At 39.9% G+C, this 27,936-nt stretch overlaps 1 protein-coding gene across 2 annotated transcripts; it reads left to right on the top strand.

The window, feature by feature from the left end:
* pdhx (pyruvate dehydrogenase complex component X) lies at positions 1-27,415 on the top strand. Of its 2 annotated transcripts, none has more exons than XM_020079454.2 (11): positions 1-190; positions 2,652-2,735; positions 6,055-6,155; positions 11,958-12,163; positions 13,070-13,168; positions 18,363-18,528; positions 18,979-19,126; positions 21,029-21,087; positions 22,540-22,698; positions 25,566-25,630; positions 26,523-27,415. In XM_020079454.2, the coding sequence occupies exons 1-11, from the start codon at positions 55-57 to the stop codon at positions 26,776-26,778; spliced, it is 1,479 nt and encodes a 492-aa protein (XP_019935013.2). In that variant the 5' UTR covers positions 1-54; the 3' UTR covers positions 26,779-27,415. The 2 variants fall into 2 exon arrangements, with proteins under 2 accessions (XP_019935013.2, XP_069384688.1); XM_069528587.1 differs by having other exon boundaries at positions 31-190; positions 4,320-6,155.
* The last annotated feature ends 521 nt before the right edge of the window (positions 27,416-27,936 follow it).

Here is a 27,936-nt window from a genome sequence, read left to right as displayed (position 1 = left end):
TTTACAGTCCGGCTTTTGTACACACACCTCTCACCGAGGGGTGAGGACGACAACATGGCGGCTTCCTTGCGTCTGGGTCGTCAAGGGATTTTATTTGGCCTCAGGTTGTCTCATTTTAACAAATGTGTACGGGCGACAACACCATGGCAGGAGCAGGTCCGACGTTTCTACTTGTCGCCCTGGGTCCTCGGTGAGTGTTGACGGTCAAACAGAAGGATGACACGTCCGTTTGTCTCCTGACATTCACCACGATCGTTAGCTTGGCTAACGGTGTAATTCGGTTATAACAACTAATAACAGTGCTTTTAAGTGTGAAGGCTTGTGTGGCACAGATTGTGTTCTTCGGGTTTTATGTAGTTTGTGTGATAGGAGAAGGGAAACACAATTAGACATGGTCGTAATCAACTTGAAATAGACGTAAACTGCCTCTCAATAGACATTGTGGTGCTGCTAGATCCAAGACTCCTGGTTGTAATGGTGGGTTTTAGGTGATATGTGTCACACGCTGGTCACAAACACTCATGATGGGTTAGAGACAGAGCCTCTTTAGTCCAGGGGGCAGCCACTGTTTGTTTAACATTGCATGAGTCTCTCTGTGTCATCATGTGTCACCACAGGTTCAACCTAGTCTGATCTTTTTCACCCTTCTATACAAACCACTTCAGTGTAAGGTGTTTATAATGTACATGCTCAGCTCTTGTCTACCTCATTGTGACCTGACTGCTGCTGTAACAACTGAATCTAAATATACAAAATATATGTCAAACATTACGTATTTACAAAATACATAAACTAAAAGTCAGTCTGACTTGTGTAGAACGACTGCATGTTTGTCTGATAACAACAATGTTTCAGTTCTCGTATTAACTTATTAAGCCTAAGCATTACAATTTTACTATTAACTTTATTATTAACAACAATAGATTAAAGAAGATAGAATCAGATGTATAGAACTTCAATTAAGAAAATAAACATGCAAACTAAACAAAAATGTATATCTTTTCTTAATGACATTGTTGACTTTGTAAAAGTTTTCACCTCAGCAAGCAAATGCAGATACTGATATCGTTAAATAAACTTGGTTTTTCCTGCTGTGACATGTCAAAATTTCCATGAAAAAAAGACCAACTAGTTTCAGTGGTTTCACTCCTACTGTACAATAGTCCCTTTACACAGCACACATTTTCGCTTGTCAAAACAGGATCAGCACATTGTTAATACTAATTATGACTGCATTCCATATGAGTCAGAGTCAGGTCTCTGGTATTGTGGATACGACTGCTGTGAAAAGGGTTTGTCATGTTCAGATGATGATAAGACTATTATTACCATCACAGCTAAAAAGGTGGATCATGTTCAAGACAGCTCATTCACCTGTTTTCTGTGGTCCTACATCAAGTTGTATTTCATTGCTGTATTGTAATTAGATACAATGTGTAAATCATGAAGGGAAATCATTGACAATGATTTCAGTAATCTTGCTCAATATACTTGTTTCTTTAACAGTTGACTTACACAGAACAGTTATATTTTCAGAGAAAGAAAATGTCAAAATTGAGGTAATGAGACTGGTACCTAGCTTCTTTATCCACCAGATGGCAGCATCACACAACATGGACAAAGACCAATTTTATTTTTCTGGAACATTTAGTGTGAGGTGACAAGCCCTTTATCATCTGATGTACTTTACTTGAATGTGTGATTGATATAATTCACATTTTTACACTGTTTGTGTTAACGTAACTAAACTGATTCAAATATGTTAGTTGTGTTTGTGTGTATTCTTGCAGTACATTTAATCCTGGATTTTAAAAAGCGCTGCTGTGTCAATTACTAAACACTGTTCATGCTTTTATTCTGCTTCCTTGACCACATAACCAATAACCCTAACCTGAGCATTTGTCATTTCATGATTTATTTGATTAATTCCAATCAGTTTTGCACAGCTGAGAGACATAATACCTCAGAATAGTTTTGATTTTATGTCTGCCAGTGATTTCATCTAGTGTCATATCTCAAGGACATTTAATTTTTCATTGTCTGTCATTATCTATATCACATTCTCTCTCTAAACATCACATATCTGTGAATTTCACTGAGAGTATAGAATTCACTAGACAAAGGGGCATTTCTTTTGAATTGTGTCATGTTTGAACAATTGCCCAGGCTGTGCTTTCATCTGCAGCACTCCAGGCTAGCTGTAGGGAAGCACTGATGCCACTGCAGCTTGGATCTGTGCTTTTCTCTGGCAGCCTGAAGACTAGTGTCCAAAATGTTGCTTGCAGCCAGTTAAACTCTGGCCTCTTGAGTGGCTGCAGCTGGTGACAGTCGGGTCTTTGGTGCTTGCTGGAAGGCCTGCAAGTATATGAGTACCTCTGCAGCCTCTAGTGCTGTGTCAGTCACACTCACAATTATATAAGTGACCTGCCAGCGCTCCTCTGTCAAGCGCCTGAGGGCCTTGTTGCAGCCAAACATTGCAACTTCTGGGTGTGTTGCTTGACTTATTTTGACATACACATAGCCTAGTTGAAGTTGAAGACCTGTTTGTTGGAAGATTATGAATATGTTTTTTTATGGAAATATTTTTTTCTTTATTTTCCACGACCACCGCCTGGGTATAAGTTAACTGTTGTTCCGTTTCTGTCCCCTAGGTGTCACCCCACTCAAAGTGCAAATGCCTGCTCTGTCCCCCACCATGGAGGAAGGGAACATAGTCAAATGGCTGAAGCAGGAAGGTAAAAGAAACAAATTACATAATGGATTTATTTACCACCTCATCACCACACTCTTCTGCTTAACTAACCTGCTACAACTGTTGTCTGTTATAATTTCTTATCTAAAGGAACGGATGCTTTACTGTCCTTCTAGATGTATTTTTTTATTTGTTGTTAACTCTAATTACATTTGAATTCTCCCTCGCAGTCATAACATATATAATTCTGAGAGTAAAAATGTCTCCATCTGTTTCCATCGGATCATAAAGCTCAACATTTCTGTTCCCACAATGATGGACCAATAGAAATCATTTACTCTTTGACACCACTTTCCTCTGTGAGGCGGAGGCCTGAGCAGTGGAGCACCTGAGGGTCTCTGGTGGCTAATTGGCTCAAGGAAGCGCGCTAGTCACTATTCATCAATGCTTAGCAGCTCTGCCTGGCCATGCGCCTCAGCCACTCTCATTTATGAGGAGGTGAAGCAGTCTGAATTGTGATTGGCTGCTCTGCCGTGTTGCCATTTGCTTCTGTGGCTCGGGGTGAGATGTGTACATGTGTACATGTGTTTGTAAGCGGGAAAGCAGGAAAGATAAATTCTTTTGACAACCAAAATGCATCCAGGATGCTCCTTTCTGCCCCCAGAGTCATCATAGGATTTTATGAGAGCTTACAAAAAAGGTTTCATGATACTACTGTGATAAACTACAGTGAAATCATGTTTCAAGTGGTTTGAAGGTTAGAAAAGTACCTATTGTCTTGTTCCCTGAATTACTATTCAAATGAATTAAGTACCATTTCACTGACACATTGAAATAAGATCAGCATTTTGTTTTGGAATTATTTGTGCAGGACATTATTGAATATTGATATGTGCTATTCCTGCTTCTTGTTCTGAGAAATGTTTACAAAGTTAAACTCAATTTTCACAATTCAAGAATCACTTTGCTCATTTTTCGTCTCCAAGCTGCATGACATTATTGCAACCAGAATTATTTTTTAACTGCTAAGATTGTCACAACATTTGTTTACTTTTGGCACTTTCCTGTCCCACAATATACAATATCAAGTAAAATAAAATAAAGGTCAGGCTCTGGTCAAATGATGTGTTAGCCGTTTTAAGTGGCAACCTTCTCACTGAGAAAAGTGATAAAGCTACACTATATTTCAGCATCATTTAAGATCAATTAGCACAATTAATGTACCGTATGCTTCTTTTACTGACCCAGATAGGGGAGAACAGTAGTCTATTTTTGTTGTCCTTTTCCCACTTCCTCTCTACTAGAGCAGAGGTGAAAAGGCTTGGGGTCGCATGTTTAATCTTTAATATTGCACATCACACCTAACCCCTGGGGTCACACGGTGTTAAAACCTCATACAAATCCAATCTTGACTCCACTACTGCTTATTCTCAGGGGCTTCCAACGTCAATACTGCCTGTGCTCTTTCAACCTTCCCCCCACCCATCCCCAGCTACTCTTCCCTTGACGCACCCGCTTTCCTTCCCACACATCTCCCAACCTTAAACACGGCCTATATGCTCTTGTCTGTTTCTATTTAGCTTTTAATTTGAGATTTCACAAGGTAATTTTTGCTTTTGTCACACAGCACTGCCCTGGTTTTTCCTGCCAGAAGATAGAAGCGTCACCAGATGTCAGATCTAGATAACCCTTGACCTTTATCTCATGTACCCTTAATTCTCTGACATATGTCACGAAGAGGATTGGATCATCCTGTTCATTACCTTGACTGTCTAAATAAATGCTGAAAGCGTTCTTCAAAATGATTCTATTGATTCTAACATTTCCTTTTAAAATGAGCTGTTCAGCTGACAATATAATTTGTCCCCTACTGTCCCTCTTGGGTGGTAGGTCAGGATTTTATTGGACCTCCGTATGTTTTCATTGGCCCTGCAGAGGCCCCATATTGCAACGCTTGCAGTAAAAAGAGATTTAAGTCATTTCCATACACTATAAGACACTGGGTAAATATAAACATAATCAAAGTGGACATTGCAGTGTAGGGATGCCATTATTGTTGCTGCTGGTGCTGTTATTCTCATTATCCGTCCTTGCTTGATGCTAACAACATCTTCAACAGTGATCCAGTCCATAAACCTGGTTAGGATAGGAACAATAAATCAAACGTTCCCTTCCAGACACCATGTCCGTTTGGGGAGTAGCTAATGAACACCATCGTCTTATGTCAGACACAACCCGTGAGTCAAGTTGTTTGTTTTAACTGCTCTCTGTGCTGTGCGGGTAAAATGTAACACTAAAAAACATTGTGACTTATTTTGTCTCTGCTTGAGAGATTTGTACAAGATACAATTTCATGCAAAAAAAAAACATACAGAGCGCAATGCTAGACAGTCAGCTGAAGTGTGAGTTGATGTTTGATGGGTTAATGAAAAGAGAAGCTGAAATAGAAAGATCAGTGTGGGGTACACACACACACACACACACACACACACACACACACACACACACACACACACACACACACACACACACACACACACACGTGATAATGTGATATGAATCAATTTTAAAGTATATTCAGATTTTTTTGTGTATAAATGCCAAAGCAGAGCACTAAGCTTTAAACAGCCCCAATGCTTCCCGTAGTAGTCTATCTACTCTCACAACAGGGTTAACAGTCTCCTGCTGTTTATGAGAGACCTGCTCATTAACACCCACACATGTAATCACTATAACGACTCTGTTGACCCCTGAACAGCAGTTTTTCCTCCGCTCTTCAATTCTGTCCATGGAAACAGTTTGTCTCTGTATCTTCCTAATACAAGCCCATCTGAGCTGTTCCATAAAATGTTAAAAAATGCATGTATGAGTATGGAAGACGTGAAGAAGTGAAGCAGTGGCTCCTAATTGCCGTCCTTTTCCAACTGCTAAATAGATGCTAATATATTCCAGCTCTCTCGTGTGATAGACCAATGGGAATCTACTGGGACTCCACAGATAGGCAAAGATCTTGCCTTCTATCAGACAAGCAGCATTTTCGTATCTCACATTCTTTCCCATGAAACATTGATTAGGCTCTGCCTTTGATATGTCAGCCTCAGCCAGAGCAGATATTCTTCCTGCATAACCTTTTTGTCCCTTCAATGGAATCCTTTCATTCTTATTGCAACTAATTTGTTCGCTGTGTGAGAAAGGTTCAGTGAAAGTGCAGGTGTTTTGCTGATGCTGATTATGATTCATGCATTTATTTCTAACTGCAGCTGAAATATTTGATTTGCACATAAAACCCCTTAAGTTAAATTCTTAGCAAGAGTGTTTGTGTTTTATTGAAAGCTTTTGTATGTGTTTCTTTATGTCTTCAGGTGAAGCTGTGGCAGCAGGCGATGCCCTTTGTGAGATCGAGACAGACAAGGCCGTTGTTACCTTGGAGTCTAATGACGATGGTATCTTGGCAAAGATCTTGGTGAGTGAGCAAAATAAAAACCAAACCATAAACCTCCTCTGCATGAGATGATTAGATAACGTAATTTATTTGAAAAACAACAGGTCGACTCGTACTTAAGCCTTTATTGTGGCTTTCTATTGAAAGCAGAGGGTTCAGTTGATTTCAATTTTATTTCTAACATACACTTAACATAGTAATATCAAGACCATACCATAATATAGAGAAAGCCAACAGTTTGAAATTAAGCTGAAATTAAATTAAAATTATGTGTTCCTATATATCAGCACCAGGTTTCTTCTTTTTGACAAGATTGTTTTTGAGTTTTGAATTTTTCTGATATTATGCCATCAAACTATGTAAAGTCAACAATTTAAATATTAAATGACATAACCATACACAATGTAGAGTGTAGTCCTGTTAATATTTGTGTGTGTGTGTGTGTGTCTTTTAGGGTTCATTCTTTGCATATGCTAATTAGGTACAATTGTTAAATGTGTTTTCTCTATGCAGTGACAGCAAAGCTTTGACAAGATGTCTCCAGTGACAAATATTTCTCTCCCCTCCATCCCCTCGGTTGTGCTGTTTGTTGTTTGAATTTTTAATGGGCTGCCAAAGACAGAGCAATCATCGTGTCTTTCATCAGTATTCCACTGCATGTTCATTTCGCCAGCACTGAAACAACAAGATTTATCTTCTTTTGCTTTTGTGCAGTTTGTAAAGTGGGAGGAAATAGACATCAATTAACAAAATGGACATCTACTTTCCCAGTTTCAGTTGATGGTGAGGTGTTGTTTGTTCCCATGCATGCACAAGGACCGAAAGCCTTGCTGCATGCCACAAAGAGCTTTATCTAATAACACAACACGCTCCTTAGCTGTGTAAATTTGGACATGCTAATGTGACGCCTGAGTGGAGCAGGTTTTAATTGGCCGATGTGTCTGTTTGTACAACCTTAACAAAGGCGCCACCAGCAGATGAACATAACAAATGTGCATCCAGATACATTATTCTTGAAGAATATATAATGCCTTAACATGCTCTGTCACACACCTAGAGGTGCCTAAATTAATGAATTAATTATCAGAGGGATGAGTATCTATAATAAACTATAGGCTTGTGTCTCATTTTTCCTGCTTTTCACTCCACTTCCATTCTTCCACATTGCCCTACTCCATCCTTGTCTTAGCTACTAGTGGGGATGATGTAGTTTCCATAGCAACCACCCAAGAACTTGGGGTAAGGGCTCTGCTGCTGAAGCTGGCAGAGAAAGATTGTCTGCATTAGATAAGCCCCTTAGCCCTGTCTCTCTTTGATAGAGAGGATGTGTATATTTAATAAGAGAAACTGCAGCTTGTGGCATTATTTCTTAGATCTGTACACTCACATACTTGGCATGGGCAAAGTGGCATCCGCTTTGTCTGGGTCAGAGTACATTAGCCCTCAGTGGTGTAATTGTGGCTCTTCAAGCACCCACTACGTTTCTAATTTAAGGGCTGTCGTAATTACCCGCCTGTGGCCAAATGCCTGGACAGGCTGCAGTAGACGTGGGACTTCCTGTGCTCCACTGGGATTATTTATGAGGGTCAAATACCACAATGGTCCTCCACCAATTTCCAACCATGGCTTTTGGGGGTGAGAGAATGGGGGAGGGAGCTTGCTCATTCTGGGTTGTAATGGTTGGGGGTAGGCAGCACCAGCACCCTGAGCACACATTAATGTATCTCATCATACTATTACTGTGTGGCTCTACCCTGACCCGAGGGCTTCAATCTGAAAATCTGCCTCGGGTACAATCAATCATAGCCTGTAGGAAATGACAAATACGTATACAGCACATAGTTCCTCTGTGTTCGGATGTATTTACAATTTAATGCTGCTGAGGATGAAATGGCGAATGCCGGTTTAAAGATGGATTCATGGGTAGGTGTATTTTAGATGAAGTGGAGATTGATATGAGGAATAGATGCAGTAGGGGGTTGGATAGCTGGATAAACTGATGAAGATATCCAGCACATTCTGCGATCCTAACCTGTCACTTTCCCATTTATCATCTCTTTTCCCCTCCTCTCTTCATCTCCACACTTTCATCCAGGTGATAAATTTAAACATCAACAACTCTGTGTCCTCTAAATCAATATTTTGTATAAATCACTCTCTAACCTCCTGAGGTCAAGATTGTTGGAAATCCTGCATCTATTGTCCACAGAATTTATAACATAGTTATTTTAAAACAAGAGCATGTTACCTGTGCGCTGTAGGCAAAGGAGTAAACTGAAATATTTTACAGTCCATATTTCTGTTTGGGGGAGCACCACATGTTTATGATGTCATACCTTTAAGAAAAAAGCAGAAAGACAGAATTGTGTCTTTGTGTTTTACATCACATTGGGCTGGCAGACTACTGCTGCGATATTTGTCATGCACTATTGATCAGAGACAACCCATATCTCATCCCCTAAGCACGAAGTCTTGTTTTTTCCCTCTGTTTATGTGCATGCTGAGGTTAAATCTGTCTTCCTGAAACAAATAAACTTACGCACACTAAACCATTTTCCAGTGCCATTTGACCATGAGCTGATGTCCTCTGCAACAACCGAGTGACAAAGCTGAAATTATCAAGTTTAATGGAATTTTTTAAAAGCTTCACAGCATCAAATCAGTGAAAGTTGATAACTGTTGAGACTAAGCTCAATGTAACTGAGCCGTTTAGACTCTCAGGGGACTTATATGATAACAGTTTGGTGATAAGTAGGTTAAACCTCATTAAAGGTCTAGTTTGACTCTGTAATATCATTACCATGCCTGATGGGCTCTGAAGAGGTCCCTTAAGAGCCTCCTCTGAGCTCTGGTAGACCTTTCTCAGTGAGAATTTTGCCATTTAAAAATGGCTACCTTCTGAATCAGGGTCTTTCTCTAGTGTCATGAGGCCGTTTATGTGAAGCTTTAGGGAAAAGATGGCTGTGAGGACAGGGCATAAAGATCACACATTGATCTTGAAGATTTTACTCCTAAGAGGCCGTCCATTCACGTAGAAGAGTTGAGTTTCATTTTAATTCCCGGCTATATATGCACACTTTAAACTTTCTATAAATTACTTAAGATCTGAGGTTACCCAGGTACCTGTCCAGTGGAGATTCTTTTAATTTGACAACCACACAGTAAAGGCAGAATTATACTACTGGCTTCTTCCCTGACAGTTGCACCTCTTTATAAATCAGTAAAATCATCCTTGACAAACAGAAGGAATCTGATTCTGAACCATTGCAGATGCTGAGACATGAGCATCATTTACACTTCTTTCACTGTGTTCTATAACCATTTGATGGCAGTGTTGAGCCCCACATCAAAACAGTGAATTTAGCATGTGATTATGCAACGACCCACCAGTGCATATACAGTGCATATGATCTTACTTTGAGAAGCCACAAGTAAGCAGTCATGTTTGTCTGTGTGTTTGCAGGAATTATTATTACTCTTCTTGGAAACAGTTGTTTGTGGCCTCAAACTGTATTGAGAATCAGCTGCAAAACAAATTCACAAGCATTCTAGTGATTTTAAGTTCACCCTCTCTGTACTTGTAAGTGTATTTCTTGTAAACTTAATACGTACATGGCCTAAACAGCTTTTTTGGGTGGATGCATTATTTGAGTGGGTATAAATTCTATATGTATCATATAATTGTTTTAGATTTAGTTTGAAGATCTGGCTGCAGAATTATGACACATTCTCTTATGCCCTCTTGCTATTTTGTGTCTATTAGATGATGACACATGAGAACATGCTGTTTTGTATGAGTGTGTTTGTACATCTACACATTTCACACTGCAATGAATACATTCAGTTTATTATGTATCTTTTCGTTTGGTCTCTTCAGGGCTATTTTCCTCCTCAGATTATCTTGATACATCTTGACAACTGTCTTAAAAACAGATCACATATTGCAGCGTTATGGGAAACATGTTGCCTCTCTAGTCTCTTAAACAAATCCCTGAGGGATTTAAGACAGGGACTTTCTGTGGAACTTTACAGAAGCCTTTAGGCTTTACCTTCATCCATCACCTAGTCCTGTACAAGGGGTAGAGACATGGAACATGTAGAGCTAGGTGGAACACCGGTTGACCATAATACATTCACCAAAAAATATCATCACAGAGGACCACACACCACAGAGATAAAGGTTTTCTCATGTTACAACCTAGAGCATGTTGTGTCGGTTTGTGGTAGAATAGGCTTGTGTTCATCACCAACATTCAGTTTGCTTTTACATTAAATCCCTACGTAGCTATAGAAGTATAATCCTCATATGCTCATCAGAACCCGTAATGCTCTTATTTATTATGTCAGATGTAAGTAAATATTGAATTTCAGTACTTTGCACCACAGGGTACCGGTTTGGTTTTGTCTGTTTGTCTCTGTAACCTTGCTGCAGGACAGTCAGGAAGACCTGCTTATTCTGTGCTGCTGTAGTTCTATGCAGACCTAACAGTGAGCGCAGGTGCTCATATATTCAGCTGTTCTTTCCACTTAGGTGGATATGATTATGCTGCTTTTGATTGTGTATGCCTGCGAGAAAGACAAGGTGGGGGTGGAGTGTGTTGATAACTGTGGATTTACTAGTAGTACTTTCAGTTTGCACCATTTTATTGTGACATTATTTTATTGTTTAGAATTGCAGGTTATCATCTTTTGGCTGATGAGTGCAAGTATGTAGGACGTCTCTCCTTGTATTGAGCTACATCTTTAAGAGACAGAACACTGAGTGGATACCTTCTTGAAAAGGAGATGAAGCGCAGCAGCCCAGCCCTGCGTACTGTGCCCGGGCCTTTCATTTAGACTGATCAATATTGACTGAGGAACATCACCTTGCACAGCTTGGGCAGCATAGCAAAAGGCTTGCTTGGATTACTCCGTAACAAGATAGTGGATCAATGGTTGACAGCTTTGAACAGCATGAAAACACGTCCAGTGCACTCCAAGAGCCTATTCCAGCACAGCCAGGATTTTGTCATGTTAAGAGAGTGAGAAAATGGAGTGATGAAATTGATGTGAATTAGAAGGCAGTGTCATTTTCAAGAGGCCCCCTTATAGTGGCTGTCAAAGGTTTATCTGTTAAGCGACCACTGGTTAAATGATTAATGTCAGTATCACTACAACCCTTCATTTAATTTCTTATTTAAACAGTCCTTAACCTTTACTCCAGCGATCTCAGTTGTGTTTAAAACAATGTGGGCTGGCCCCTTCTTACATTTCGCAGCTCTTGACTCCCTACAATCCCAGTTGCAACCTGAGATCGGCCTGCCTTTCCTTGTTAGCTGTCCCTAGGTCAAGGCTGGCTCCTCAGGGTAACTGGGCTTTCTCTGTCAGGGCCCCGAGGCTCTGGAACTCCCTGCCTGATGAGATTAGGCTCGCCAACTCACTACCTGTAACTCTGGTCCTACTGTGTTGTTTTAATTCCTTCTATCCCTTTTTATCTTACTTTTATTGCACATATATTTTATGTAGTCTATTAAATGGGGCAGCTTTTGACTCTGCTGTCTATGACAGTAGGTGTTTGGTTTAAAGAGGCATAAAGGTAATGATGTCTGGTTTCTTCCAGTAAATGAGGGATATTTTTCTCTCCACAGTCACCAAAGTGTTTCCTCATTGTGGGAACTGCTGGGTTTTTCTATACATTTTAAGGTCTCAACCGTTTGTGAAGCACTTTGTGACCTTGTTTAGATAAGTGCTATTCATATAAAGTAAATATTATTAAAGTGACAGAACGTGTTTCGCTAATGTTCAGTCCTCACTATATTAGTACCTCTCTTGTCCTCTTTACAGATGGAGGAGGGCAGTCGCAATGTGCGCCTGGGCACTCTCATTGCCCTCATGGTGGAGGAAGGGCAGGAATGGAAGCAGGTTGAGATCCCCCCTCCAGATGCTGCAGCTCCAACGGCAGCACCACCTGCCACGCATGCAGCCGCTGCCCCAGTTGTACCCCCTGCTGCTCCACCACCACCTCCTCCAGTGTTGGCCACATCAGGACCGTGAGTGCTGCCTGATTTCAGTTCAACTGTTCAAATCACACCCCTTTCAATTTTTTCTTTACTCTTAATTTACAGTAAAGTGTTAATGGAGTGAATAGAGATCCATGTAAACACACACACAATTTGGCAGTAATGGTGGGTAACAGTGCCGTGCAGGCTGTGGACTGACTTCCATGAAATTTGTGGAGGCTTGTATCATGACGGAGATATGCGCTCTCTGACTGCCCTTGCAGTTTTTAATGTAATTTTTAAGTCTCCGCCTCTGTGTAGGTAAAGCAGCCTTACACCAGATTCGGTGGCATAAAGAGACACAAACAATTAACTTAAGACTCTCAATGCTCAGTTTACAGTTGTGACGATTGAAGGTCCTATCATCAGACACTCTTAGTAATATGACCTTTCTCAGTTCACATTTCAGAATGTGTGTGATCCTACCTGCCCCTGTTTACACTTGAAATACTCGTGGAAAGCAAAGCAGCTGCCACAGAACAAACAGGATCTATTTGTCATGCAAACATTTTACGCTGAGCCCGTCCACATATTATGATTTGCACCATGGCTGCCTCAGCTTGACAGGTGTGAAAGATGAAAGGTGGATGTGTTGTGCAGGTCGCATGATTATCCTGAAATAGATGCAGAAATTTTAACACAGTCAATCTTAATGCCAATAATAGACAGTTTACCACCAACTTTGTTCAGTAGAGGCTTGAACAGAAATGACAGTGACATATTGCTAAATGCTTTGGACAAGTATGGACAGTGAGGAAGCGGTCTCAGATATTCAGACCACTGTATAGACTTGCAAGATTAGCTTTGACTTTTATCAGTATGCTGTTTTTAGTCTTTAAAGTAAAAGCTTATAGTTTACTATTTTATAATTGTGTCATACACTCTTCCTTGTTTCAGATTACGTCTGAGTCCGGCAGCAAGACACATCCTGGACACCCATGGTTTGGATCCAAAGCTGGCCACAGCTACTGGACCAAGAGGACTTATCACCAAGGAGTGAGTATACCCGAAGGCTTTAATGCTTTTTCAAGCTCCTAAAACTGAGACTGCAGGCTCTGCTTTAGTTTTAAGACTCTGAGGTTGCAGTTTAGTATGGACAGGCAGAAAAGTGCAGACTTCCTGATTGGATCTTATCAGTCACAACTTATCCTACCCTCATTCGTCACGCTCCTACCATGTGACCTTTTTCCAGATGAAAACAAAAGGCATCAGCCTCGTCTACCCCTGGTGAATGCAACATGGATGACAAATTGCAAGCACTGTTTTTCAGTTAAATTCTTCATTTGCTAATAGTGCAACTGCCTATGTGCATGAGCCAAGCTATTATTTGAGCAATCTGCAAAAGTTCCCATGCACAAGCGTCATGTGATATGTATGTTTGTAGTTGTGTTAAAATGGACACAGATTGATTCTCATTTTAAAATGAAAAAACTAGTGTGGATGTGGCATAAGTCAAACTACATATACATTGTGCTCTTCTTACTGCAAACTACATAGAATACAAAATCATACTTACAAAACAAAATTAGTTTTAGTTTTCCCAGGTCCAGTCAGAAGTTATAAAAAGCTCAACCACACGGAGGACACACTCATTTAGAAAACATATTTTTTCCTTTCTTCTTTATTTGGGTGGGAGCTGCAGGCATGTAAAAACTATTGCAATAACTCATAAAATCACTTTAGCCTATCCCACTCACAGTTTTCAGAAGAATTAAACACCTACTGATGACAGAAAAATATGTGCTATGTGAAGCATCGTCCCCCAGAACTTTTTTATCATCCTTTTATCTGTGACGACTGTATGACATTTTTTCTTTTTAACATTTGACTTTATTCCTGGTGATGAGGTCAGAGAGATCTCAAATAAACCTGTCATTATGCAAGTCGTGGGATGATAGATTTACTGTGATATACAGTGTGACTAAGACGTGGTTAATATTTTTAATGTGCTTGTGAATTCAGACTAAAGAAAGCTGTGAAACACACACATACAAACGCGTCCTCTAATGGCTACCTGCTGTCAGTGGGGAGCTGATTGAATGCTCTCGTTAACCACCTAACACCCTGCTGGGGAAACTCATTAAGCAACTACTGTTGCCATAGCAACCTATTCTCCAGGACCCGCTGGTGACCGTAGTAACACAGACCATATGTTTTTTTGGACGTGTGTTTGTTTTACAGTAAAAGAAAAATTGATGGGAAGCTTAATAAACCTACCACTGTAAATACTGATAACTCCTTTTTATTATTGATTATAGTTATTACTATAATGATAGTTTTAATTATAATTTCAATTATAGTTTTAAATGTCACAAAAACGCTGATTTAGAGCTGAAACAATTTTATAACCACAATGACTTGTATGATTTCTAGGTCTTGAAGAATTTTCTATAATTGCAGTTTCCGAGTTTCCTCTCTTTACCTCTCTTGACACTTTAGCTGAGTAATTAGCATAGAGAGTCTTCAGAAATGGAGGCTGATGCTGAAAAGAAGGAGCAGATGAGACGCTGCAGGAAAAGAGGTGTAAGAAAAAGCAGTGTGTCTCTCTCTCTCTTGCTGAGAGGACTTCACAGATTGAATGATGCTGATTCAAACAGTTTGCTGACCAAGGCACAGAAAAAGGACAGATATCTTCAGTCTCACTTTTAAAACACCGCCAAACCTGTTTTTCTCTTTTTATTTGAAGAAACAGTCAAATTCAAGCTATTGAAAACTTAATTTCTGAAATGGATGAACAATAATGTAGAGAGTGTCCAGTATGAATTCAAATAAGGAACATCCTTTTTTATGGCTAAAAGGATGCATTGATCATTGACCAATGTCTGGTGGCTGCTTACTCAAGCGTGGACATTTTTAGTTTTAGTTTAGTTTGTTCAGTAATAGCTTTGGTAAAGCTACCAGATGCTGAGTATTTGTTTGGAATTGGAACACATCCAGTAGCCAGTTGATGCCAAAACATTTTATTGATGTGATTTGTTTTTTAAATTTTTTTATTTCAAGTCTGTGAGAAATCTAGAGGAAAATGTCTGAACCTAAAGTCGTACAATATGGGCTGTAGCTCAGGTACATTGAGAGACTAAAGAGTTCTGTTCTTGTTGGAAACCAAATATCCTCGTGTGAATAGTTTCACATATGTTTAGCTCCTTCAAGAAAGGGTAGAATAGACCTTATTTCCCTTTCTTTGTCCTGTGGCACTTCAGATAAGACTAAAACCAAGGAAGGGTACCCACCCCTCCCATTCCACCCTCCGCTCCGTGGGGCCCCTCTATAGTGGACGTGAATAATGGAGGTCATACGTCCCAGGGATGAGATCATAGCATGTTACATAAGACATGCATTTATATCACAACCTTTTCTCCCCTTACCTTTCGTCATTGTTATAAATAGCAATGTTAGCCATCAGGCTAAGCTAACACAGGAATGGGTAATGATTGATGGTTTTTGTGAACCCTACCAGTCTTTATATTTCCTATAGGCAGAACCAGTGTGTGGATATATACTGTAGAAATATTCCTGTGCTTCCCTCTAAACTGACTCCTTCAATTTTAGCATTGATTAAAAAAAATGTATTACTCACTTTTAAGGCCTTAAATGGCCTTGTCCCTGGTATGTGCCCTCTCGACCGCCAAGATCCACAGAGAGACCCTACTGGTTTCTCCCAGGTCTTGGCTCATAACAAAGAGTATCGGAAGTTTTGCCATTAGAGCCCTCACATTATGGAATTCAGTGCCCATTGAACTAAGACAGATGAATTATCCTGCTTTTTTAAAATGCTAACTTTTTCTGAAAGTTTTTGCAAAAGATTATCATTAGCTTTTATAAACACTGATGTTATGCTCATGATCCTTTGTTTTATTCTTATTTTTATCTATCTTGTGTTTACTCCTTGCAAAGCACTTTTTAACATTGATAAGAAAAGTGCCTTATGATCCTTATTGGATTGTTATAGATACAGGTGTAATGCTATATATATGAATCACTCCCATATCTAAATAACTAATTTCACCTGTATATTAATCATAACCTTTCTGGAGTTTTACTCTCATCAATTATTACATTTTTTCAGAAGGACACAGTAGGTAATGTAAACTATATGCTCCTTCCATCAGTATTGGTTTGAAGCTTTTTTTGGTTTGATTGTCAGTATGAAGGAATTGAACTTTAAAATATAGATAATAGTTAAATATAAATTTGTCTACATTACAATAAATAGAAGCTGTCCGGTGCTCACTAAATTGAGACGTCTGCATTTATTTTAGTTTTTGCTCTCTACAGCAGCAGTTTAGTACTTCAAACTTACAGGAAGAGGATAAGTAGTGATGGAGCTGGCCCCAAAGAGTATTTTTATTTAAAATTGTTCATAAATTGTGTTTCAGTCCAGTACACTAAAACTCTGGCAGTAGAAGACAAAGTTTATTTATGTGTGTCTGTTTACATTCGGTTCTCATTTTCTATGTGTGTTCCAGCGTGAGCGTGAGCACTGCCTTGCTCCCTATTTAATATTCCAGTCACCCTCCCGCAGTCTTTCAGAGGCTCCTTTGCCTTGGCTGTCTGTGGGTTGTAAATGGTCGGTGTGAAAAGCACATGCCAGCCAGCTACACAAAAGGTATCTATGGTGTCATCATTGTTAAATGGCCACTGTAGGCTGCTGTTGACCCGCCTTCCTCTTGTTTCATAACAGAAACATTGTGTAAATTTATATATAGGATCCTCATTCGCACATTTTTTGCACAACTCGTCTTCTTTTTAAAGTTCTTACTGAAGCATAATGTTCTTTTTCATTTGCTTGCACTTGTGTTTTTTTTTTTTTTAGTCACATGCAACCTCTCAGTTGCATTTTCTTATTTATTTTTTGGTTATCTGAATTCTGCAATATTAAACCCTCTCAAGTTAGCTGGGGGATTTCCAAGTTGCCTCAGTCCCTCCACAAACAAATACTCCCGAGAGAAAAGGAGGGACTACTGTGATTGAGGGAGGAAAAACAGCAGCTCGGATATTGAACAAGTAGAAAATAGCTGCCGGGCCCAGACTGTTCCTGGCTACATGGTGAGGTCAGAGACAGCTGGTCCAGACAAAGGACGGGATGCATATGGGTAGATGGACCCTGGAGTGCATTGAACTCGTGCCACAATGCTTCAAGCAGGCACACCTGATACCTGCCCCTCCCACTGTTTTCACTGTCAAAACTAGTGAGTGGAAAAAAAATCCAGGACAGTTGTCTTAGCACTGTACAATCATACATGCAACCTTTATGAAATGGCAGAAACATGTTTGAATGAGGCATATGCACCAACATGTAATTAGTCTGTGCTATTTGATGAAGTGCCACAGGAAAAGTAGGGTTATCTGTGGATTGCCGCACCAGTGGAAAGGAAAAATGAAAAAACAAACATCTTTTCCGTTGCTGCAGCTGTCACCTGATCCTTCCTGCTGCAGTTTGTTTGTGACTTACAAATGATTCTCATGACGCCCATCCACTGGAGGATGACCGATAGTTACCCCACCCTCTATAAGTCTGACACAGATAGAAACCAAACAAAAGTGACAGAGAGAGCTACGTGTAAGCTTGCCAAGTGGGAGTAGATGGGTTAATAATGTATCACAGTACATTGTTTTATACTCTTGTATAAAGAAATGTTTGATTTTGTTAGCAACAGTAAAAAAATGAGGACATCATTAATAGTAATATTAGAAATGAAGAAAAACATGATGAAAAGAAAAAGTCTGCCTTTTGCTTGAAATTGAATAGGTCATCCTGTCACCAGTGGCATTCTGGGAATCAGCTAGTGCACTTATGCAATTCCACAACAATGGACCCAAATAAAATTAGCTTAAAAACATTACTTAAGTCTGCATAATATTTTTGGAATAGCCTGTGAGAAGCACTTTGTTCCCATGTTAATGTTCTTGATTAGAAATGTGTTAACGTCATGAATATTTCATCCACATCTAATATTTACTCAGTTCTGCAGCCCGTCACTGAGACAGACATGCCGTCAAAGAGTGAGCTGTAATATTTGGATTTCTAGTCGGTCATGGCAGAGAGTAACATTATAATTCAGTCCTGTGTAAGATTTTTATAATAATATTGAATTTATTGCATCAATATTTCAAAATGAAAATGTTTATCTTTTGTTTATTTTTCGTTTATTTTTCCTTACCTTATTTCCTTTTCTGTTTTTTTCACCAGAGATGCATTAAATCTTTTGAAGACGTCTCCTGCCCCCAAAGCAGAACCAGCTATGGCTACCCCAGCTGCCCAGAGTCCTGCTCCCACCCCGGTCGCTAGTCCTCCACCTCCTGGCAGCAGACCCAACGTACCCCCTCTCTCTGTACCAGGGAAGCCAGGAGCACCAGTGAGCACTACTTTCACTCGCTTACATGAAAATACTTATATGCCTCGTTGTCTATTTTGCGATAATGCCATGTAGTCTCGTCTCTGTATGAGCGAGCAGGGTTTTTATCGAACAGCTTCCGATAGCTATGTTATTTTTTGTTATTCAAATCTTGTTGACAGGCCCTTTTGTTTTTAGTTTTTCTTCCATATTCAGTTTTAGTCCTCATGGGTGCATATGCTGTAAAATAAGACCATTGATGTGAGCAACAGCATCTATAAATAAGCAGATTGACACATTGTCTTTCTCACATAGCAGTCACTCCTAATCAATCTTAAACTCATTATAACAAACTTGTCAATATAATCGCTACAATCTTTTACCCTCATCTTGTCTTTCTCAAACTGCCATCTCTTTCTCCTCACTCCTTTCCTCATTATTTACCCCTCCCCTTCACTTGTCCTCCCTCAGGGCACTTTCACAGAGATCCCAGCCTCTAATGTGCGCCGTGTGATCGCTCAGAGACTGACACAATCGAAGACCACCATCCCCCATGCGTACGCCTCCGTTGACTGTGACATGGCTGCCGTCACAAAGCTCCGCAAAGATTTGGCCAAAGGTGAAAACACAAAACTTTCGAGGGAGCGCAGACACGCTAGCACTGTTACTTAACACGGACATGTTAGCACTGTTACTTAACACGGACATGTGGCGTTTTGGAGGAAACTTTTCCATGAAGATGCGGATTTCAGGGTTTTCACATGACTGCTCATTTGACAAAGATGACAGTCATTGAAAGAAGCTGTGGTACATGTCCTCTCAGTCATGTTCCTCTGATTCAAACATGGCACACATCTCCATTTCACAGACATGTTTGGAGAAATTGATGTACACATACTGCACATATATGTAACACAATAACTGGTGTTGGTGATTCACAGGTTACATGCTCTGTGGTGTCTGAAGTGGATAAACTGTAAATTGGGCTGAATAATGCATTATGGGATTTTCAGTTCTCTTTCCCCACACTCCACATCACAACATGGCTGATTGTACCTTGAAAAGACGCACATAGTCATCATCATATAACGTAGTTTTTATCTAATCACATTTCATTAATACAGTGGCTGCCTCTCATATCTCAGCTCAATACAGTTGAGACAACAAATTATATCAACAAGCAAGCTCACTGACAAATATCATATAAAAGCTGTTTTTCTTTCGCAACTGTGATTGAAAACAACAGTTACATTAACAGAGTTGTTTCTTTGTGCTGACAGAGTAAAGTATTCCACCAGAGTAATCATTTCTCTCTGCGTCAGACTATTTAAAATTGATTCTTTAGAGTGTTTGCTCTTCGGTACACCCTGTGTGATAAACAACAGTATTCACGATAAAAAAGCGCATCAAAAGGGATATTTCAGAGAGTGTGTGTACTTGTGGATAGCTGTGTACATCTCTATAGTATCAGTAAGTTATATGTACTGTATGGTTAGTGTGAGTCTGGTACAGTTTGAATACAAAATTTAACACTCGCAGGATGTAGCACTATATTCCCCATGTTTTGGCAGGAACCTCTGTTACTTTCTTCACCTCACATCCTCTGGCAAATGTTTTTGAGCAAACCACAAGTTCTGGTTAAACAGCCGTCAGGATGTGTGTTTGCTCAACATCTGTCACAACAGCCCCCCTTAAGCATTTTGACACATTCAGGCTACAGAATAATTATCCTTAATAGCTTCTCTTCATGGATTTCTTTAATGTAATCTGTGCTTTTTTCATGTTTATATAGCAAGAGCACTTTTTCACTTACCTATCTTTTTAAACATTCAACACACTATTGCTTAAATGGGTTTATTCAGCTTAACTTTGCCGAACTGTCAAACAAACAGTTAATCTCTCTGGGTCTCGTCTCTTTGACGGAGGAAACAGTTTGGCCATACCAGACCTATTAGCGAAGGTTGTGTGTGTATGAGGGATTCTCTCTCCGGTTGTTTTTGCGGACCCTCATTGTTCAGGAGCAGAGCGATTTCACGGTTAGCTCGTTAATCATCCCACTCGCAGCATTCATAACTGTCTAGTACAGCACTAATGGACACTAGTAAAAGTTGGCAGCGTTGCCAGGCCAAACCCGCTCGGTCTGCTGGTGAAACACACACACACACACACACACACACACAGAAAGGGGGAGGATCAAAACAAAAGCTAGTGACAGATAGAAAGGGGTGGATTCTAATCAAGTGGTGTACAGGCCAACACAATTTGCTAACAATTTTACACCTTTTTCGTGAATAGGGCCCATTTCAGCACTTTGGAAACATTTTTCATTCTCCAAAATTTCCTTAACAATCCACTTTGTATATTATCACATGTCAAACGTCTTTGTCAAATGTTAATCTCTGTCCTTGGCCCCTCTTTGACACTATCTACCAGACCAGCTCAAACTGGTTGTAATAAGCAGAAATTACTTCTCATAGAGTTTGAATCAGGCTCACACACTGTGTCTTCTTTGTCTTTTCAGAACAGATCAAAGTGTCTGTTAATGATTTCATTATCAAGGCTGCTGCTGTCACACTTAAAGTAAGTATTGTTAAGAATCTTTTCCTTTTGCTGTAATTTTTTCCTTAAACCTGTTGAGACCAATCTTTTTATGAATTCATCCCCTAATGCTGTGACTAAAGCCTGTGGTCACAGTTTGTGACTTCTGTTACTGAACTTCTTTGGTTCAATTTGCAGCTGGTGTTTCAACTGGTGGCATTAGTCTTGCCATCATAAGAAGAGACTAAATATATACGCAGACGCTCAGATCGTTTTGTTCTTGAAAGTTCTGAGGTATTTCTTCAACCATTCATCTCCCTGAAGAATGGAAGAAAACCCAAACAGAGGGACATCTCTAAAATACTTGTTTTAATGTGACTTAAGCTACTGTTTGATCTGAGGAATGTGTGAAAGGAAATGCAGGTTAGATGTGGCCCTCTGGTAATTTAGTTATTTCAGCGAGGAATGTCTCAGCAGCATCCGATAAGAGCTGCGCACCCTATCAACCCACTTATGTTTATTACTTAGCATGGAATGCTGTACATGCATCACTGAATGTGTCACCCTGAAGCATCTACATGTACCAGACGACAGAAGACATGTATGAGAAGCTGCAATGAGAGTGTGACATTAAATGTGAAGAATGTGAAACATTGATGTGTTTCCCAGCAAAGCAACACAAGACTATCTCATTGTCTAAACACTGTGTTACTGTTAGTCCAACGTCCCACGTGGTTAAAATACCTCTGTGGCTTCTGCTCAGAGCTGAAATATGTGATTCACTTATGTAACATTCAAAAACTGTAAAAAGCAACCGTACTTCCTTCTTTGACCTAAGTACATCAGGAAGTGGCATCTGAGGCCAGTTTTGTGTCACCACTTTAAGCAACTGGAATGCTTTGGCAGAGTGCTCTGCTCTACTTTATGTGAGCAGACAACCTTTTCTGTGTTCACAGGACCAAGAATTGAATGTAGAAGATTTATAATGTAGAATAACCTGTTATGGACGCTTCACCACAAAAGATTAATCATAATCAATGTCAGTCAGTCTGATTCTCTGATTATGTATATACATATCTACTGTATGTGTATAGATGCAGTAAATATGTTGTACATTAGTTTTCCTGATAGAAAGTGTGTACTTTCACCAACACATTGATTTATTATTATTCTTCCACATTTAATGTAATATAAAGATATAATTCTTTATATTTTTTATCATTTAGTTGAAGGTCTTTAAGCTACAGCACCTCAGCCAAGCCTGATCCTGGATGAGCAGTGTGCATTTTTCCTTATTGTAGAAATACAATATACGATATACAAATACTTTATAAAAGTCACATAGATCACGTTTGGTGTTATACCAAACCTGCAGTTATGAACTGCCTGTATACACAATGTAACCAGGAAGCAGTCGGCTTTTTAATCCGTCAACGTCTCGTCGTTTTTTCCCTGTCAGAAACTGCGCTGACCTCTTGATTTTTTTTATCACAGGAGATGCCAGAAGTAAATGTCACCTGGTCCGGTGATGGCCCCCAAGCGCTTGATTCTATCCACATTTCAATCGCTGTGGCGACTGACAAAGGCCTCATCACCCCCATCATCAAGGATGCTGCAAACAAAGGGGTCCAGGAGATCTCAGCTAATGCAAAGGTAGAAATCACAGGCTCAAGAGAAATTAAGAGCAAGAAAATATTATCAACCCTTTTTTTACAGTTTGTTAATGGGTAACATTGTGGGAGTTTCCCTCATGGTTGGTTGCTAACTTGAAGCTATGGGGGTTTTCATTGTTCCACTTCAGGTGATATGTTGCTGTTGGCTTGTTTTTGGAAATAGATAAGGGAGTTTAGGCTTGACTGTATCCCAAATGTGTGGGAAAACACCCCCCTGTGTCACTTATTACGTCTATTTCCTATTGTTAGGAGTGTGTATAGTAGAAGTGGTCTTCAAATCATCCTGATAGATCTCAGATAGTCTGATCTTTGTGCCATTAGGTTGCAGGTCACAGCTGTCACTGGCCACAGATGGAGTGCAAAGTTGCAATGGTCTGCTCTTTCCCCTGCCCACAGTCAGCAGCTGGGGACAGACATTAACTCACCAACTCACAAACAAAAAAATCTAATTCTGACATTCATATACAGACACACTCCCTATGAGCCACTTTCTTATTGAAGAGACACAGAAATCAAAATAAATACATTTCTGGAGATCAAGGTAATGAATGTGTTTCTCACCAGCAGTGACCCAGTCTAGTACCCAATTGCTCAGGGCTGCTATTTATGTCTCTGTGAAGATATGATTTTGATTAAACAAACAAAACCTCCAAGTCTGCATTCACTCTGGTAGGCCCAGCACATTCTCAGAGGTCAGTTAGTGCTGCTAGCATCATTATCATAGCTGTGTTGGGCTGTGTGTCGTATTTAGACTATTTAGAATTAGTTGCTTCTGGTTTGAACAACATCACAGAGCAGAAAAGGGGTGAAAATGAACGTGTCCACCTGTGACAGAGGCCAAAGTTGATGATTATTTGTAACAATTGTCAGCAATGGTAAGAACGTATGTGGTAGTTTTTTGGGGGAATGCACACAGCATGTCTGCAACTATCAGTGAGAGCTGTGCGCTGAGTTGAGGGAGTGGGTGTGTAATTATCCTTTCAGACTCTTACTAACAATCCAGCGGCAATGGTGCAATCAGATGCTGAAATATTGTTACTGCTTGTCTGTTTGTCTCGACAGGTAATTTAGCACATTAATGTTATATTATGCTGCAAGTGTGAGAAAGGCCAGCTGTGAATATGATGCCTCAGAGTTGAAATGATGTAGTTGTATGTATCTGCAACATATTAACAAAGAAATGTTTATATTACAGCATACGTGAGTGTTGAAGGTGGGATATTATACTGCTGTGGAATACAGTGCAGAATATTACTGCGTTGTTATTGGAGCTTTTAAGAATTGAATCATGTTAATTATTGTTGACCTGTGCAGTCCATATTTGATGATAACAATACCTATAATGACATAATGTTATGCATAACAGCTGGTATAAGGCATTGGAACCAATTCTGCAGACATTCCTTCAAACAAATTGAGCTTCCAAAAAGCACTTTGCCTCCCACTGCTCTTCAGTTATACATCTGCTTTGAGCTCACTCTACATGTGCTTATTGCTATCAAATCAAAGTCAACATGTGGTGTGACTGAGGCTTGGAGAGGTCAGTCCGCCACTAGCAACTGAGGATGGAGAGAAACGTCAGACTCTTTTTGTACTTACGACTCTTATCTCAAATGTGCTCGGCATATCCCACTGTGTCTAAAAGATATGGATGCTTACACTTGATGTTCTGTGTTGGTTGCAACCTCTTCATTAACCTTTCTGTACATTTACATTTGAACAAAATTCATGCAGAATAAAGATGCTGTGGCCAATGAACAGTTTCATCCTCACAGAGAGCAAAAGCTTCAAAAAAGATCTGTGTAAAAATACCTTTTCATGAGTAGCTCACTCAGTCTTTCAGCAAAGTCTGGAGTATAATGCAGAGCCTGTATTGTCATCAGATTTATACGATTATATCTGATATGACCATGAGTGTATGTTTCTTGGATCACAGAAATCATCCTTTGTAAACATAAAGTGGATCATCTGCAAATGTACTTGAAACGATACCATCTTCATACTTTGTTCTCATCTGACAGATTCATTGTGTTTTGTCCAGGGTTGTTCATGCTCTGATAGAACATACATTTTATAGGAAGTAGCTGCAGTGATGTGTTTTCCTCGTCAGGTGCCTCATCTTCCCTCTGGGCGTTGTCATGTTCCCTTGCTTCATTTTAGCATTGCACAGTCTGGTAGTTTTCATTTATCTCAGGGGTTGTTAGACACTGGATCATTTACTTAAATATGGTATTTCAAAATTGACCTCCGAAAGGCTCTTGACACTTTTGCTGAATTGCAGTGAGTAAGAGGTTTGTCTTAATTAAAAGCTTATTGTGGCTTTTTTTCTAGTTGGAATAGACAAGCTCTGGTGTTCTTTCAGCACACCAGAGTTTATAGAATAGAATATCAAAATATCATAATAGTTGAGTCTAGCCTTACAAAGAAAATATGTCTTCTTGGTCTACACACGTTTTTTGCTATGCTAGCGGCTTCGCTGTTGGGATAGAGTTGAGGTCTTTTTGCTCTGTTGGCCCAATCAACTCAAATATTGCAACAGGTATTAGATGTATTGCCATGAAATATTGTACATGTATCCATGTGTCCCAGAGAACTTTACACAAAGAGCCACCAACAAGTAAAAGGTTTCTTTTTTATCCTGTGAAATATCTCAACATCCACAGGTTGGACAGGCCCAATTTGTATTGTGATATTTTCGAGTAGATGAATCCTAATACTGTTCTTCCCTGGATATCTACAAAATGTGGTACTGAACAGCAGTCAGCCAGCAGTGTGCTTATTCCACAAAGGCAAATCCAGCTCTCTGGTTATCTCCTCTGTAAGTGATGAATATTGCTTCTTCCCTAGGCTTTGGCCCAAAAGGCTCGTGATGGAAAACTTCTACCTGAGGAGTACCAGGGAGGCTCATTCAGGTAAACCTTTAGATTACATTACATTACACTTTATTTCTCTTCTGAAATGTATCTTGCATCCCAAGTCATCGATTGCTTCACATTAAGAAAAATATAATTACAGAACAAGAAACATTTCTACAAACATAAACCTGACACATCATTTCTTAAGAAGAGGCACAGTAGTGACATAAAAATTTCAATTTCTCAATCCAATCGATATATTTCCTTATGTGCGGGAACAGAGGCCCTTCTATCTTTTTCTTCCAACTCAGTGATATGATATCTTTTTCTACTTTCACAACTAAAATCTGGTTTGACAAAGAGTCAATATATATTATGCATGTCCTACAGTTCATGTGGTACTGAACTGAATGTGGTCTTGGATGACAAGGATCATTAGATACTGCACCATTAATTGCCAAAAAGTGGAAAGAGAGGCTTTTCAGCCCATTAGAATTAATGGTGTCATTGAGACATAAATGGGGTTTCTGTGTCAGGCAAGAGCAATGAATTCCAATGGAGCTGCAGTCCTCCATGTCCTCCTGAGGATATGTGTGTGACTTCCCTCCCTCCATTCATTTGCCTGTTTCCCCCTGAGCTAGGATTCTCATTAAGGCAGCAAACTGCCCCCCCAGTCAGTCTAAGTGACCCTACACTGCATTTAGTGAGAGATTCGAAGGCTGAATCTGCCGTATTAATCTTTACTGATTAATGTTCTGTTTTATTAAATTAGATGCTCACAGCCAGTTATAATTCATATATTTAATTCACCCTCTTTCTCCATGTGGTAATGTTCTTTGCATCAAGGAGCTGGTTTAGAACCACGGTTATGTCCACTTAGTTAATTTTTATGCATTGTCCCTCCCCCTTGCTGAGTCTGACTTCTTTCTTCCATTTCTATCCCTGGCAGTATATCTAATCTCGGGATGTTCGGCATCAGTGGCTTCAGCGCCGTGATCAACCCTCCTCAGGCATGCATCCTCGCCGTTGGGACTTCCAGGGCCGAGCTGCGACTACGCGAGGAGGACCAGACCCTGCGCACCCAGCAGCTGATGACAGTCACACTGTCCAGCGACGGACGACTAGTGGATGACGAATTAGCCTCACGGTTTCTTGATAAATTCCGAGCCAACCTAGAACAACCCCAACGCATGGCCCTAGCCTGAAAAACACAGAGACAGCACGAAACACCTTCCTGATAAAGCCTGGCATTCTGTCACAATCAGACGGTTCTTAAAAAGCGGATTCCCATTGGATCAAGGCTGACAAAGTAGTCTTGTGTATAGTGTTAACTTCAGTTTGTGGCTTGTCTCACACATAATAACTAAGCATTGTGATGGAGTGGGCTTCTGTGACACAGGGTTCTAGCAGTGGTGCCAAATATTATCAAGACCGAACTGACGGGTGCCCACATACTGTAAAAGGGATGTTTGGTCTATCACACCAGTTTGTGTATATATAGAAAGTTAAAGTTGTATTTTTCAGAACCATTGCATCTATTCTGTGTCACTATTTATACACATGCAATAGAACATGGGCCTGAAAAACCTGTGTACATTTGTCAGATATATTTATTGGCGATGCTGTGCCCACTAAGGGAAACCCCCCCCCTCATTTCCTGTTACAACATACCAACTAAATTTAAGACGTTGTTCATGTTAATATGTTTTCACTTATTTAAAACTGATGCTGTGACATCCCTAAAAAAAACTAATCCATTAAGTCCGACTAAATACAGACTAAATACAACCATTTAGGTTTTGGTGTCCTCAGATGCCAATAAAACACACTGTTCAACCTTCAGATGTCTGTGCGCCTCATTAAAACATGTTCCTCCCACCTACAGCTATCACGGAAACCACAGATGTGTGTGTGTGTGTGTGTGTGTGTGTGTGGGTGTGTGGGTGGGTGGGTGGGTTTAATTAAAATCTAAAGAGATTACATAATAATTATTTCAAAGAAGCCAATTAGGATAATTTGCTGAGCGGAGTATACGGGTCAGCCTCCACTGGCAGATGTGTATCTTTGCTGTAAGCATGGGCAGAACAGCTGTTTACATACAGTATGTATCAGCACCAGTCAGGCAGAGCTTATCCCAGATATGCATGACCAGGGTCTAGTATTGTTTCTTTTGGAGATAAAGGAAGAAGCTGTGATCACAGACTGTGATTTGTCTCCATCTTAGATTTGTTTTTCACATAATGCTACATGGGAAAAAAATTAAAAATTAGGGCAGGTGCTGTTTTCTAAGATGAGATGAAGACAACAAGGTACAGGGACTGAATTATTATCAAGTCTGATTCTGTTACTCCCATGATAGTGAC

The sequence above is a fragment of the Paralichthys olivaceus genome, chromosome 7, assembly GCF_024713975.1.
Source record: "Paralichthys olivaceus isolate ysfri-2021 chromosome 7, ASM2471397v2, whole genome shotgun sequence".
Taxonomy (NCBI): Eukaryota; Metazoa; Chordata; class Actinopteri; order Pleuronectiformes; family Paralichthyidae; genus Paralichthys; species Paralichthys olivaceus.
Note: the sequence above shows the minus strand (reverse complement) of the source record. Positions and strands in the feature narration are given on the sequence as shown.

What these genes read in the sequence shown, in the direction of transcription:
- pdhx (XM_020079454.2), top strand. Translation starts at nt 55, where the DNA reads ATGGCGGCTTCCTTGCGTCTGGGTCGTCAAGGGATTTTATTTGGCCTC. An exon ending in GTATCTTGGCAAAGATCTTG is followed by an intron (nt 6,156 to 11,957) that starts GTGAGTGAGCAA and finishes TCCTCTTTACAG; the next exon opens with ATGGAGGAGGGCAGTCGCAA. An exon ending in AGATCTCAGCTAATGCAAAG is followed by an intron (nt 22,699 to 25,565) that starts GTAGAAATCACA and finishes CTTCTTCCCTAG; the next exon opens with GCTTTGGCCCAAAAGGCTCG.